The following is a 13829-nucleotide window of genomic DNA, read 5'->3' as shown; positions in this document are numbered from 1 at the left end:
ATTGTGAAAGTACAAGTGCAGTTTTCCAAAGCTATTGTGCGTTCCAGAAGGATATGTGTGGGCTTGTCTAAAGTATGGGAATGAAGTTTTGATATCTTCCGGTTTTCTGCTATTTGTGAAACATTTCTTTGTGCATGTAGAATTTCACTGTTGTAAAAGAATTTCTCTTTGTTGCTAGATTATATGTAAGGTGATGGAAATGTACCAGCCCAGTGCCATCGCTTTGCAATGTGGTGCAGATTCTTTGTCAGGAGATAGGCTGGGTTGCTTTAACCTTACTATTAAAGGTACTGTAATCAGTTTTTAATGTTTATTTGAATGCATGGGCTGGAGTGATTAATTTGCTGTGGGTACAAGATCAGGAATGCGGTTATGAGAGTTACTTGTTTTATTTTGCACCCTTTCTCCCCATGTACTTGACCTGAGCCTGGACCATTATCTCTACATGTTATGAGGCGGCCAAACTGAAACAATTGCTATACTGGTGACACTACAGATTTGTTATACCTGTGTGATGCATCCTCTTCTCCGACAAATGATTGCATCCAAAAGTCAAATCCCTTTATTGGCAAACATACAATTTTGAAGCAATGAAACTTAACCATACCCAGGTATAAGCTAGCGTAATTGGGTGCTCAGCAAAAAGCCCCAGCTTGCAAACTGCCCAGAACAAAGCACGAATATCCTCTTTGCTTTTACCATGCCCCCAACACTTGTAAACATAATAAACACACAACCCAGAATGCAATGCAAGTCAAGCAGTTACATGGCTCCTATAGGTTATGTCTTATTCCATCATTGCTCTTCATTGTCTGTGAGGTGTTGGACGTGTTTGCACAATATTGCCAGTTCCCTGCTGTCTCATAGTTTGCCCTTCAAAGGCAGCACATTAAATTGGGCTGCATTTGATTCTTTTATCACGGTTGTTGCATTGCATTCCCAGAGTGGTTTTTGCAGTAAAAATTGTTTTACTTGCTGCTGATCTTAAATTTATTCTCAATGCGAGTGCACTGAACTGGGGCTGCAATAACTGAACTATGCATCCTTTCCTGTAATCTTTACGTAGAGTAGACCTTTCTGGCCTTTTAAGCCATGCTGCCCAGCAATCCCCCAATTTAACCCTAGCCTAATCACGGGCAATTTACAAATACCAATTAACCTACCAACTGGAATGTCTTTGGACTGGTGGAGGAAACCAGAGCATCCAGAGGAAACCCATGCTGTCACAGGAAGAACATACGAACTCCTTACAGGCAGCAACGGGGTTGCTGGTACTGTAAAGCGTTGTGTTAAGCACCATGCTATCATGTCACCCCATTCAGAAGGCTTCAGGGTAATAGATTAACCACATCTGAAATACTGCTCCCTTTGAAGTTAACAATGCTGCAGCCTTCTAATCTCCAGAGGAACGGACCATTAGGCAACCAGAAAAGGCAGCATTCATGAATGCAACATCTACAGAATTTCATGTGATCATGGAAGCAATTTCAGTGTTATTGGAAATTCACACAAAGTTTTCTCCCACCTCCCTCCCCCCCTGCAAATAATTTCCTTTTCCAGCATTTAAGTAATTGCCCAAAGTTTATAATGTTTATATACGTGCTATCACACCAAACAACGATCAGTTTGAACCTGGGGACTGTCAGTGATTCTCGCATGCATTGTAATTCTCTGAAGCTACTAAGAACTCAATTTTGTAGCAATGCTAATTATGTTTGTTTTCAACAGGGCATGCCAAGTGTGTTGAATTTGTCAAGACGTTCAATTTGCCTTTATTAATGCTGGGAGGTGGTGGATATACAATTCGCAACGTGGCTCGGTGCTGGACATATGAGACCTCTGTAGCTTTAGATTCTGAGATTCCCAATGGTAAGCTAGTTGACGTGGGGCAAATTGCAAGATGAGTGTCTGTGGCACTCAAACTCCATATTCCCTTCTACTGACTTTTATTGTCAAGAATGATCTGAGCAAGTGGATATGACTAGGTCGGTATGGTCACTGATGTGTTACCCCATTAATGGATGTTACAGATTGTTCGCACAGGAGAGATATTGATGAGATTGACCAGGATGTATCATGGACTGTAGGACTTTGGTTACAGGACTGATTGGATAAGCTGCACTTGTTTTCCCTGATCTGAAGGAAGCTGAGAGATGATCTGATAAGAGTATAAAATTATAAGAAAAACATAATAAGTAGATAATAAGTCTTCCCATGGTTATGGTATCCAAAACAAGTACGTTGGTTTAAGGAGATAGGATGAGTTTGAATGGTAATATTTTTATACAGAACAACTGATATGCAGTAGGGGTGGTTAAAAGTAAATTTTATTATTGAAGTACAGATATGTCACTGTACACAACTCTGAGATTAATTTTCCTGTGGGCATACACGAGTTTGTAGAATAGTAACAATAACAGGATCAACATAAGATCAACCAGAGTGCAGAAAACAACAAACTGCAAATGCAAATTTAAATAAATAGCAATAAGTAATGAGAGCATGAGATAATGAGATGGTCTTTAAAGTGAGATCATTGGTTGTAGGAACATTTCAGTGATGGGGAAAGTGAAGTTGAGTGTAGCTATCCCCTTTTATTCAAGAGTGTGATGGTTGAGGGGTAGTAACTGTTCTTTAACCTGATAGTGTGAGTCCTGAGGCCTTTTACCTGATGGCAGCAGTGAAAAGAGAACATGTCCTGGGTGGTGGGGATCTCTAATGTTGGATGTTGCTATTCTGCAACAGTGTTTCATGTAGATGTGTTCAATGGCTGGGAGGGCTTTACCTTTGATGTACTGGGCTGAACCCACTACTTTCTGTAGGATGTTCTGTTCAAAGGCATTGATGCTTCTGTACCAGGCCATGTTGCAGCCAGTCAATACACTCTCTGCCACACACCTGTAGAAGCTTGTCAAAATTTTAGATATAATGATGAATCCAAAGGAAGTAGAGGTACTGCCGTGCTTTCTTCACAATGGCACTTATGTGCTGGGTCCAGGACAGATCCTCTGAAACTGTAACATCCAGGAATTTTAAAGTGACTGAACAGGATAGTGTCACAACATCTAAGAGGCACTTGCAGGCAGGGCAGACCACAGAGCTGTGGCGTATCTTATGGATGGAGTATAAAGAATCAAGGGGCACTGCATACCCTTGCCAACAAGGGTTTTGTACGTGCCATAGATCCACCACCTCCAATTAAGCTTTCATTTCAAGCCTCAGGGTCAACTGTAGTTGCTGCAGACTTTTTAAACAGTCTCTAAAATTGAATTATTTTTAAAAATCAGACCTTAAGATATATATGGCAACACACAGATGTGTCTTCATCCAGGTAATTCCTGGTATTTGACCGGAGGACGCAGCCTCAAAATAGGGGACATACATTTAGGACAGAAGTGAGTAATTTCTTTAGCCAGCGGGTAGTGGATCAGTGGAATTTGTTGCCACAGGCAGATGTGGAGGCCAGCTCACTGGGTACATTGAAGGCAGAGGTTGACAGGTTCATGATTAGTCATAGTGTAAAAGATTAAAGGAGAAGGCAGGAGGATGGGGTTGAGAGGGAAATTGGTCAGCCATGATGAAAATGGTGGAGCAGATTTGTTGGGCTGAATGGCCTCTGCTCCCATGTCTTATGGTTATTTGGTCGTTAAAGACTTAAGAGTGAACTCCCCTGTTGTTACGGAAGTACAGTGGGAAGTTAAGAAAAGGCTAGGTAGAGGGCAGTCTTCTAAAAGGGATTTGTGCATCAGTGTGCATTGTTGAAAGGAGCAGGGCCATTGATAAAACATTGGATAATTTGCCTTTTAAATAGATAGTATAAAAGCAGAGAAATCATGATGCATAATTATTAAGACTGGTTCAGTAACAACTGGAGTATTGTTTCGCTTTGGGCATCATACTTTGGGAAAGATATTAAATTGGAAAGCAGCAAATTTAACTCTTATTTTAAAAATCTGTAGAATTAGAAATTTATATCAGTCACAGGGAAAATGTTAAAAGCTATTTATGGGAGAGTTTGAATATAAAAGTTGGGGAAGTTGTAATTCGAGCCTTTGGTGAGGGTCCACGGGCCCCATGCTTAATGGTATTGGGCCATGGCATGAAAAGGTTGGGGTCCCCTGAGTGAGACTGAGTCTTGAGTGCAACATTATTCTCCTTAAGGACAGATGTTAGTGCATTAGAAACAGTTCAGAGAGATTTTGCTTGAGTAATACTTGGCATTGGCAGGTGGTCCTGTGAGAAAAGATTGGGTGGGCTGGGCTTGTGTTGAATTGAGTGGCGGAAACAAATGGAGAGAGTAATTAGAAGCTAATGCCAGTGGTGAAGTACCAGGAGGGCCAGAGAAAGAATGCAGTTGTCAAAATAACAGAGACTGATATGAGCAAGTTCTTTTCAACAGAGTGGATGGTAGGGGTCTGGAGTGCAATACCAATGTTGGGGTGAGAGTGAATCTATTTGCAAAGAAGCTGGATACCTTTCTGAAAGGAAATGCAGTGTTGTGACTGGGCAAGGGATCAGACAGACTAGTTTGTTCTTGCGGGGAATGGCTACCTCTTAGGAAGCATTCTTTTCAGTGAATTCCTAAAACAGTAATTAATAAATTCTGGTATTGCAAAACATTTTGAAATTGGATGAGATGGTGCAACACAATCTGCAGGAAGAACTCAACTGGAATGCGGTCAGAGGAGGACCAAATTGTTAAAATTTCACTACAAAATGTTGACAGTTCCTTTCCTCCCACCAGTGCTGCTTTACCTGCTGAGTTCTTCCAGTGGGTTGCCGACGCTGGAATCTGGAGCAATGCAGTGTCACATCTCTTCATTGACAGTGTGAAGGGGAGGTCTGTAAGCTGCCTCAGTAGTATGTTCTCATTCACCAGCTGACAGGAATAAGGTATTGGCTGGCCAGTTTGTTCAGTGGCACAGTTTATTTTCTCAAGAACTGAACGCAATGAATTTTGAGAGCACATTCTGATTTTAAAAATAGAAAAAGGTACAGCTTTATGAATTATGTGCTGGAAAATGCTATCCTTGACAGGCAGAGAACTAAACATGTGATGGTTTGTATTTCAGAACTGCCATACAATGATTACTTTGAATATTTTGGACCTGACTTCAAGTTACACATCAGTCCTTCCAACATGACAAACCAGAACACCAATGAATATCTGGAGAAAATAAAGTATGTAGTTTTATTCATCAATGGTATGAGCTGTGTTGTCATGTGATATGTGTTAATTTGCTCAGCAGTTGAGTATTCTCTACCATGGGTGTCACGGTAGTGTGGTGTTTAGTGCAGTGCTTTTACAGTGCAAGGTGGTCCAGGGTCCAGTTCCAGCACTGTTGTGTAAGGAACCTCTACGTCCTCCCTGTGGAATACCTGGGTTTGCTCCTGCAGTCCAAAGACCCACCGGATAGGTTAACTGGTCATTGTAAATTGTCCCATGATTAAGTTAGGCTTAATTGGGTCTGTTGTATGCTGCGGCAGCATAGCTCAAAGCCATGGAAGGGCTTACTCCATGCTGTATTGCTAAATACATAAACTTCAGCTGTTCATTTGTGACATGTTCTGCAAAATGCTTCTATCGCTATGTGCAGTGATAGCACTGGACTGTCTTAGAGAATCCAGTTTGGTAATTGCAATCTGTGTCTGAGGTTGTAAAGTACCAAGGAAAAAATTTTGGGAAATGTGGAGGAACAGAAGGCAACCTTGGAGTGCTTCCTTGATGATAGCAGGGTTGGTGGATAATGTGGTTCAAAAGGCATAATAGGCAAAAATGAAGTACAAAAGTAATACGTGCTAAGTGTCTCTTTAGATACTACACATCTATCACCCATATTCCAGGAAAAATGTGAAGCAGCCACAGAAGAACTACCACAGTTGATGAGTTTGAGTTTGGTGTCTTGTCCATTGGAATACACAAAGGGTAATGGAATTCCAAGCAATTCGGGTAAATTTGGACTTGCCCTAGTGTAGACTAGGAGTGGAGATGATTATCAGTGCAAGGACACTGGTTTAGAAAGCTTTTGAAGTTTGGGGTTTGGACAGTACCCAAAGATCACAGGCCACTTAGAAACCTGAGACTGTGCAGTCTAGTAGGTATTGTCCATGGGGCTGAGATTTCAGAGCAGTGCAGATCTGTGGGGTGACAATGGTTTGAGAGCTGAGCTTCATTGGATAGATTCATGTTATCTGAACTCAACAAGGTGAACTTTTCTCCTGCTTGGATACCCCTGCAATGCTATTATATGTGCATGTTGAAACATTGCTCAAAACTGCTTTCTTCTGCTCTTCTCTGAGAGTCAAGCTATTTTTCTGTGTGACTTGCCTTGTGTTTTAGAGGTATCTTTGAGCTCTTTGATCATTCTCCATTAATGGTGAGAGAATTAAAACAGCAAATGCATGCAAACCCATGTAATTTTAGGGCTGGGAACATTTGGTCAGATAGTTTCTCTAATGTGTACATCTAAAATCTAGAATTATTTGCATCCTTTTTTAAGATAAATAACAATCGGCTTTGTGTCTAATGGAATTATAATTATTGGTTGTAAATCTATAGGCAGCGCTTGTTTGAAAACCTGCGTATGCTGCCCCACGCACCGGGTGTTCAGATGCAGTCTATCCCTGAGGATGCTGTTCCAGAGGACAGTGCAGATGAAGAGGAGGAAGATGCAGACAAACGTATTTCTAGTGAGTTGTGTTTTGTTACTTTACAATTTTTATTGGAAATAGCATATTTCAGTATTATTTACGCTGACGACAGTACCCAACATTATGGCAGATTGACCGTGGCTGAAGCTTAGGTTGCCTGATTTGACCTGTGTCCATGTTCAAGGGGGTGTTGGATCCTGTTCCTGATGTAACCTGCGTCCATGTTCAAGGAGGCATTGGATCCTGAGGTGACCTGTGTCCATGATCAGTGGGGTGTGGGATCCTGTTCCTGAGGTGACCTAAGGAATGGAGCTAAGGAACTGCAAGGGTAAAAAGACCCTGATGGAAGTTGTATATAGACTCCCAAACAGTAGTAAGGATGTGGTCTACAAGTTACAACAGGATATAGAAAATGCATGCCCAAGGGGGAAAGTTACAGTCGTCATGGGGAATTTCAATATTCAGGTAGATTGAAATAAGATTGGTGCTGGATTCCAAGTGGAAGAATTTCTAGAATGCCTATGAGATGGGTTTTTAGAGCTGCTTGTATTTGAGCTCACTAGGGGATCAGCTATTCTGGATTTGGTGCAATGAACCGGAATTGATTAGAGAGCTCAAGGTAAAAGAACCCTTGGGTGCAAGTGATCTGGTTGACTGCCGGTGACTATTGGTGTTCCATAGGGGTCTGTGTGGGTACCGATGATATGTTATATGTCAATGATTTGGATGATGGAATCGATGGCTTTGTTGCCAAGTTAGCAAATGATATGAAGTTAGGTGGAGGGGCAGATAGTTTTGAGGAATTAAGAAAGGCTACAGAAGGATTTAATCAGATTGGGAGAATGGGCAAAAAGTCAAGGTGTGTCAGGAAGTGTATGATCATACACTTTGGTAGAAGAAATGAAAGGGTTGACTGTTTTCTAAATGGAAAGAAAATGCAAAAAACTGAGGTGCAAAGGAACTTGGGAGTCCTTGTGCAGGATTTCCTAAAGGTTAATTTGTAGGTTGAATCTGTGGTAAGGTAGGCAAATGCAATGCTAGTGTTCGTTTAAAGAGAACTAAAATATAAAAGCAAAGATGTAATGTTGACACTTCATAAAGCACTGGCGAGACCTCATTTGGAGTATTGTGAACAATTTTTGCTCCCTTATCTTAAAAAGAATGCCGAAACTGAAGAGGGTTGAAAGAAGGTTCACGAAAATGATTGCAGGATTGAACAGCTTGTCATGAAGTGCATCTGATGGCTCTGACCTGTATTCACTAGAATTCAGAAAAATGAGGGGTGACCTCATTGAAACCTATCGAATGGTGATTGAGTGGATGTGGAGAAGATGCTTCCTATGGTGGGAGAGTCTAAGACCAGGGGACACAGCCTCAGAATAGGGGGACATCTTAGAACAGAGATGAAGAATTTCTTTGGCCAGTGAGTGTTGAATCTGTGAACTAGTTGCCACAGGCAGCTGTGGTGGACAGGTCTGTGTATATTTAAGGCAGAGGTTAATAGATTCTTGATTGGTCAGGGCATGAAGGGATACAGGGAGAAGGCAAGAGATTGGGGCTCAGAGGAAAATTGCATCAGCCATGATTAAATGGTGGAGCAGATTCAGTGGGCCAAATGACCTAATTCTGTTCCTCTATTTTATGTTCTTATGACCTCTGTCCATGTTTAAGGGATTGTTGGGTCCTGATCCTGATGCTCTTGCAGTCCAAAAGCTCTTTGGAAAAGGCCTAATAACTTGTTTTATTAAGTGTTAAAGTAACAAGGAATGACCAAGAAAGACACCAAGAAAGCAGTGGAAAAATCAATTGTGGTTGACTTGTACTCAGACTAGAGATAATAAAATTCCAGTAATAACAATTATCCTAAACTATATAAAAATGCAAGCATAGAAAAGTGAAACATCATTATTATTATGTGCCGTGTCATATGACGTGAGTGTTCATGGTCTTTCCATGATCATGATTGTTCTTGGCAACTTTTTGTACAGAAGTGGTTTGCTGTTGTCTTCTGGGCAGTGTCTTTATAAGACGGATGACCCCAGCTATTACCAATACTCTTTGGAGATTGTCTGACTACTGTCAGTGGTTAATAACCAGGACTTGTGATAATGCCCCAGCTGCTCATACAACCATCCACCATCTCCCATGGCTTCACGTGACCCTGATCGGAATGCTAAGTAGGTGCTACACCTTGCCCAAGGGTAACCTGCAGGCTAATGAAGGGAAGGAGTCCCTTGCACCTCCTTTGGTAGAGACGTGCCTCCACCCTGTCCCTAAGAAATTTGAACTGCAAGGGAAATAACAAACCTATGCTCCCTTTTAACGGGGATAGTGCAACCCAGTGTGAACCATTGTTCAGCAGAAAATCTGAATGCTTTTACAATCTATGGATAAAGACTGGAAATATGAGAAGTTTTATTTATCCTCATTTGGAGGTACAAATTTAATTGCAGTATCATTGATTCAATAGGTGGTTTGTTTTGTTCATCTTGTTGGATACAACATGCCGAATAAGTGAGGCAAGATCCAGAAATTGGGTGCCAGTCCAACTTCTGTGGATTTTATTGTGTTCCCTTGTAAAGAAAAATAATCAAGTCTTTTCTGAAAACTGAGTGCAAGCATCAGTCCTGGAAATGCAACTGGAAAATACAAACACTGTTTGTTGAAGATCCCTGCCTAACCCTTGAAACTAAAGAGGGAAGAGCTGGAATCAGGGTAATGGGGCTATTCATCTAGCTAAACGAAAGTGGATGGTGGGTTGGAAAGCATATCTACCAAAGGAAAGGTGTAAGATGCTTCTTCCCTCTGCTAGCCTGCAGTTCATTGGACCAGTAAAATCTACTGATGGTCTGAACCAGGGGTTCCCAACCTTTTTACACCATGGACCATGTCCATGGACCCCAGATTGGGAAACCCTACTCACAATCTTAACAGTATCAGCTACACCATGCTCAATAATATTTGCATAATAAAGCAATTATTTTTACATTTCCATTCCGTGGTTTTCTTTCCCAACAGTCCGTGCTTCTGATAAGAGAATAGCATGTGATGAAGAGTTCTCTGATTCTGAAGATGAAGGGGAGGGAGGTCGGCGTAACGCTGCAAATTACAAGAAGCTAAAGCGTGCCAAAGTAGAAGAAGAAAAGGAAGAAGAGAAAAAATCAGGTTGGTGATGGAATAGTTAATAATACTAACAGTGTACTTATTTTTCAGACAGAAATAGGTTTATTGTCACTAACACCATGAGTCTGTTCTACAGCAGCAGTACAGTGCAATACATAAAATGTACTATAAATCATAAAAATGGATATAAAAATATTAAATGTTATGTCAAAATAGTGAGACAAATATTGAGGTCTTCACTTGAGGTAGACCCAGGAAGAATTTTTTGTGTGATCATCCCTTACCCCTCAGTCAGAATTGCAACGGGTCACTCATCGATCCAGTGGCAAAATGAGCAATTGTTACTCTGAAAATGTAGTGTCAATTTCCAGGCCTGATTAGTTGAGCTGAGTCTTGTGTATCTGTGACTGAACAAAAACATTTGGTAATTCAGATTAAATAACGACATTGGTATCTGATTTTCCAGATGGGAAAGAGGAAGAAAAAGCCAAAGATGGTGTTGCGGAGAAGTTAGAAACAAAAGGGTATGGTGTTCTATTCATGTATAAGTTATTCAAAACTCTTACAGGGCGGAAATAAAGATATGTCAAACTTGTCCTTGTTCCTTCGCTGGCTTATTTTGTTCTGCTGGCTTCCTTTCTGACTGCCTTATGAATTATTTTGTTATTTTTGTGTGTCTCCTTCATTTTTCTGAGTGATGGCCTGCCTGGTGTTTGCTTTATGTGGGACTGTTCAGTTCTTTGTGTATTGATAGACTCTTAACGTGTACATCATTTTGCCTTGCTGTTTGGATCTGCTGTGCTTGTTAATGCTTTGCCATTGCCCATCTAGAATATTATAATAATTACCTATGTTGCTCATCATGATCTGTTCCATAGCCTGTCTCTCTCCTTAGAATGTGTCCATCCCTTGCATTTAGTCCCTTCATCGGTATGTGGTAGTGGTGGCACCAGGTCTAGGCTTTCTGGATCTTTTTATTGCTAGCTGCCAATGAGACATCAACCATGTCGACTTATTCGATTCAATTCAAACCTCACTCCTTTATAATGGATGCTGGTCTCCACTCTCAACACACTGATCATAACCTCACCATCAAACCCGTAGATAAGGGTGGTGGTGTAGTAGTTTGACGGACTGACCCACTATCTTCCCCCACTATCACTGACATTAACTCTGGGAATCTTGTTTATACTTCCTACCCAAGATCCATAAACCTGCCTTTCCAGGTGGACCCATTGTTCCTGCCCTAATGAACTTGTGTCTAAATATCTTGACTCTGTTTTATCCCTCCGGTTCAATCTCTTCAAACCTACATCTGTGACACTTCATATGCTCTTGGTCTTTAGACTATTTATTCCTTTCTGTAGGTGCTGCCTGACCTGCTGAGTTTCTTGTATTGTTGCCTTGTGTGTAGATTACAGCTGCAGAACTTGCATGCACTGATAGATCTGAATAGCCTGGACCAGTTGGATTGGTGGGACACAGTTAACTGTAGAATTATTCTAGCATTACATTGAGTTTAAATACCATCTACACTCTCGAACTGTAAAGAATTGCAAATAGTATGTACATCCTAAATTAACCATAGTTTGTCTAAAACATTAAACCAGGGATTCCCAATCTTTTTTTATGCCATGGAGCAATACCGTTGGGAACCCCTGCATAAGAGTAATTCTAGTTCACACTTGCTGTTTCAATAGATTTATGGGGTGATTATTTGTTCTCCTGTTGGATTTGTGATTGTGCAGGTAACTGTGCTGGGAACCAATTTCTAGATTGTTCGTCACAAGGGGCAGGCTGTGATATTAGCATTGAGATGTAATTCTTGGGAAGGTGGGCGAGAGGGGGCAACAGCAATGACCTCTGCTCTTGTGTTGCTCTGGGTGGTATTGAGGGGGGAGATAACTAATGGAGAGCCACTGTGTCTGCACGCTTTTCCTCCCAGTAGTCTGAAACTAACTTGGACCACAGCAGTGTGAATGAAACTTATTTTAGCAGAATCTTGTGTAATTCACCAACTTTGGATGTGCTTTTCCCTCTAGAGTTAAGGTGGAAGAGACAAAACCAAGCAATGCATAAATCAAGATGGAAACGTATTGGCTTCACTTCCCTTGCAGCATGGTTACTGTAGCATAGCATTATTAGATGACCCTAGAAATGCTTATTTTTTTACAACGTACAATGGACCATGTAATTTATTTGTAAACACAGTTTTGACCTTGGAAGTTGTTTAATCTGTGATCCAAACAAAAAGTTAAATTGTTAAGTGAAGTTGACTAAGGAATTGTTAACCCTTTCCTGTATTTTTCAGTGTAAACAAATAGCATTTTCTGACTCCTTTGCCTGGGCACATTTTTGCTAAGCAGTCTTCATTCAAATCTGTAAATTTGTTGATGACAACTCGGCCTTCATTTTTACTACCCGTAATGAACCATTTGTATTTCTGAAAAGATTGAGAATCATGTAACCCTCTCATGTTATAAGTAGTAATCACATGTGTGGGATGGCTATTCTATTAATTTTTTTTATATATTATAAACTGGTAAAATCAGTTGACTTGTATACTTAGACTCCTTAAGGAAATGTTTTCCACTTTTAAAAATCTTTATAGCATCTTATTGCCCGACTGAAACATGGGTCAGATGCGTGTGTTTTTTATCTTGCTGCTTGTGAATTAAGTTTATTTCATGACTTTTTTTGACCAAAACTTAATTAAAATATTCAGTCAAACTGTGACTTGTCTTGTTCTCTAGAAGCGGACCTCTACTTTAAGGGGCAGCTGTGATACCATGTAGCAGTTTGGGTGATGCTATTACAGCTCAGAGCGTCAGAGTTCAACCCCGGTGTCCTCTGTAAATAGTCTGTACTCTGTGGAATGCGTAGGTTTCCTCCCACGGTCCAAGGACCTACCAGTTAGTAAGATTCAAAGTACATTTGTTATCAAAGTATGTATGCAGTATACAAACCCTGAGATTCTCCTTCCCCAGAGACAGCCACGAAACAAAGAAAACAACGGAACCAGCCCTTTCAAAGGAAAATATCAAACTCCCTCCCCCTCCACCACACAGAAATGGCAACAAAAAATCACAAACACAAAAGATGTATTTTAGTACAGTGTCCATTTTCTGCATCTTCATTGTAAAGTGATTAGGCTATTGTTAGGTCAGGGTCACCAGGTTGTGTAGCCCCAAGGACCTGATCCACATTGTATCTCAATAAGTAAATAATTGTCTGCTACTCTTGTGCCAAACTCCATGGCAGTTCCCAGGGCTGAGTAGTTAAACACAAGAGTTAGGGAAATAGGGTAATCTAGCAGATAGCAAAACTCTTCCTGCCACTGTCTAGTTCGAGTTTAATTGTCATTCATCCATACATGAATACGCCAAATGAAACAGTGTTACACCAGGGACAAGGCGCAAAACACAGAAACAACAGTCACACACAGCACAAGGCACATTTAATTACAAAGCAGTAAACATCATTGTGCTGTGTCATATGACATGGGTGAACATTGTCTTCCATCTGTCTTTAATCTTTTGCCTGTGGGCAATTCTCCCTACAGAAACAGGTTTAATATCACTGGCATGTGTCATGAAATTTGTTAATTTCTGCTATTCTCATGCTTTTCTCTTTCCATGGCCATGACTTTTCTTGGCAAATTTTTCTACAGAAGTGGTTTGCCATTGCCTTTAAAAGACAGGTGACCCTAGCCATGATCAATAGAGATTGTCTACCTGGCATTGGTGGTTGCATAACCAGGACACGTGATATGCTATCAGTTGCTCAATAACCATCAGTCACAAAAACCAAAATCTACCCAAGTCCCTCAGGGTCATGTTCTGTAGATTGATGTTGTCAGCAAGAGCAAGCCCACAGCAGTCCAATCATCACACGTTAGTGCAGCCTCTGCCGAAAACAAGTTGGATTCCCTCCAGCTGCTCTGGTTTCTGCCCACCTTCCAAAGAGTTGTGTGTTAGGGTCAGTAAATTGTTGGCATTGGGGTTGGTGTTGGAAGTGTAGCAGCACTTGTGGGCTGCCCCCAGCACATCCCCGGA

General features: G+C 41.0%; 1 protein-coding gene across 1 annotated transcript in view; it reads left to right on the top strand.

Moving 5' to 3' along the window:
* hdac1 (histone deacetylase 1) overlaps positions 1-12507 on the top strand; it is a 46118-nt gene extending 33611 nt beyond the window's left edge. Inside the window, exons 8-14 of the mRNA XM_059949137.1 lie at positions 179-287; positions 1729-1869; positions 5073-5181; positions 6560-6690; positions 9670-9816; positions 10241-10298; positions 11817-12507. Coding sequence (XP_059805120.1) covers positions 179-287; positions 1729-1869; positions 5073-5181; positions 6560-6690; positions 9670-9816; positions 10241-10298; positions 11817-11853 — 732 coding nt within the window. The 3' untranslated portion in view covers positions 11854-12507. The remainder of the gene's footprint in view (positions 1-178; positions 288-1728; positions 1870-5072; positions 5182-6559; positions 6691-9669; positions 9817-10240; positions 10299-11816) is intronic.
* The last annotated feature ends 1322 nt before the right edge of the window (positions 12508-13829 follow it).

Source organism: Hypanus sabinus, chromosome 24, assembly GCF_030144855.1.
Source record: "Hypanus sabinus isolate sHypSab1 chromosome 24, sHypSab1.hap1, whole genome shotgun sequence".
NCBI classification, from domain to species: Eukaryota; Metazoa; Chordata; class Chondrichthyes; order Myliobatiformes; family Dasyatidae; genus Hypanus; species Hypanus sabinus.
Note: the sequence above shows the minus strand (reverse complement) of the source record. Positions and strands in the feature narration are given on the sequence as shown.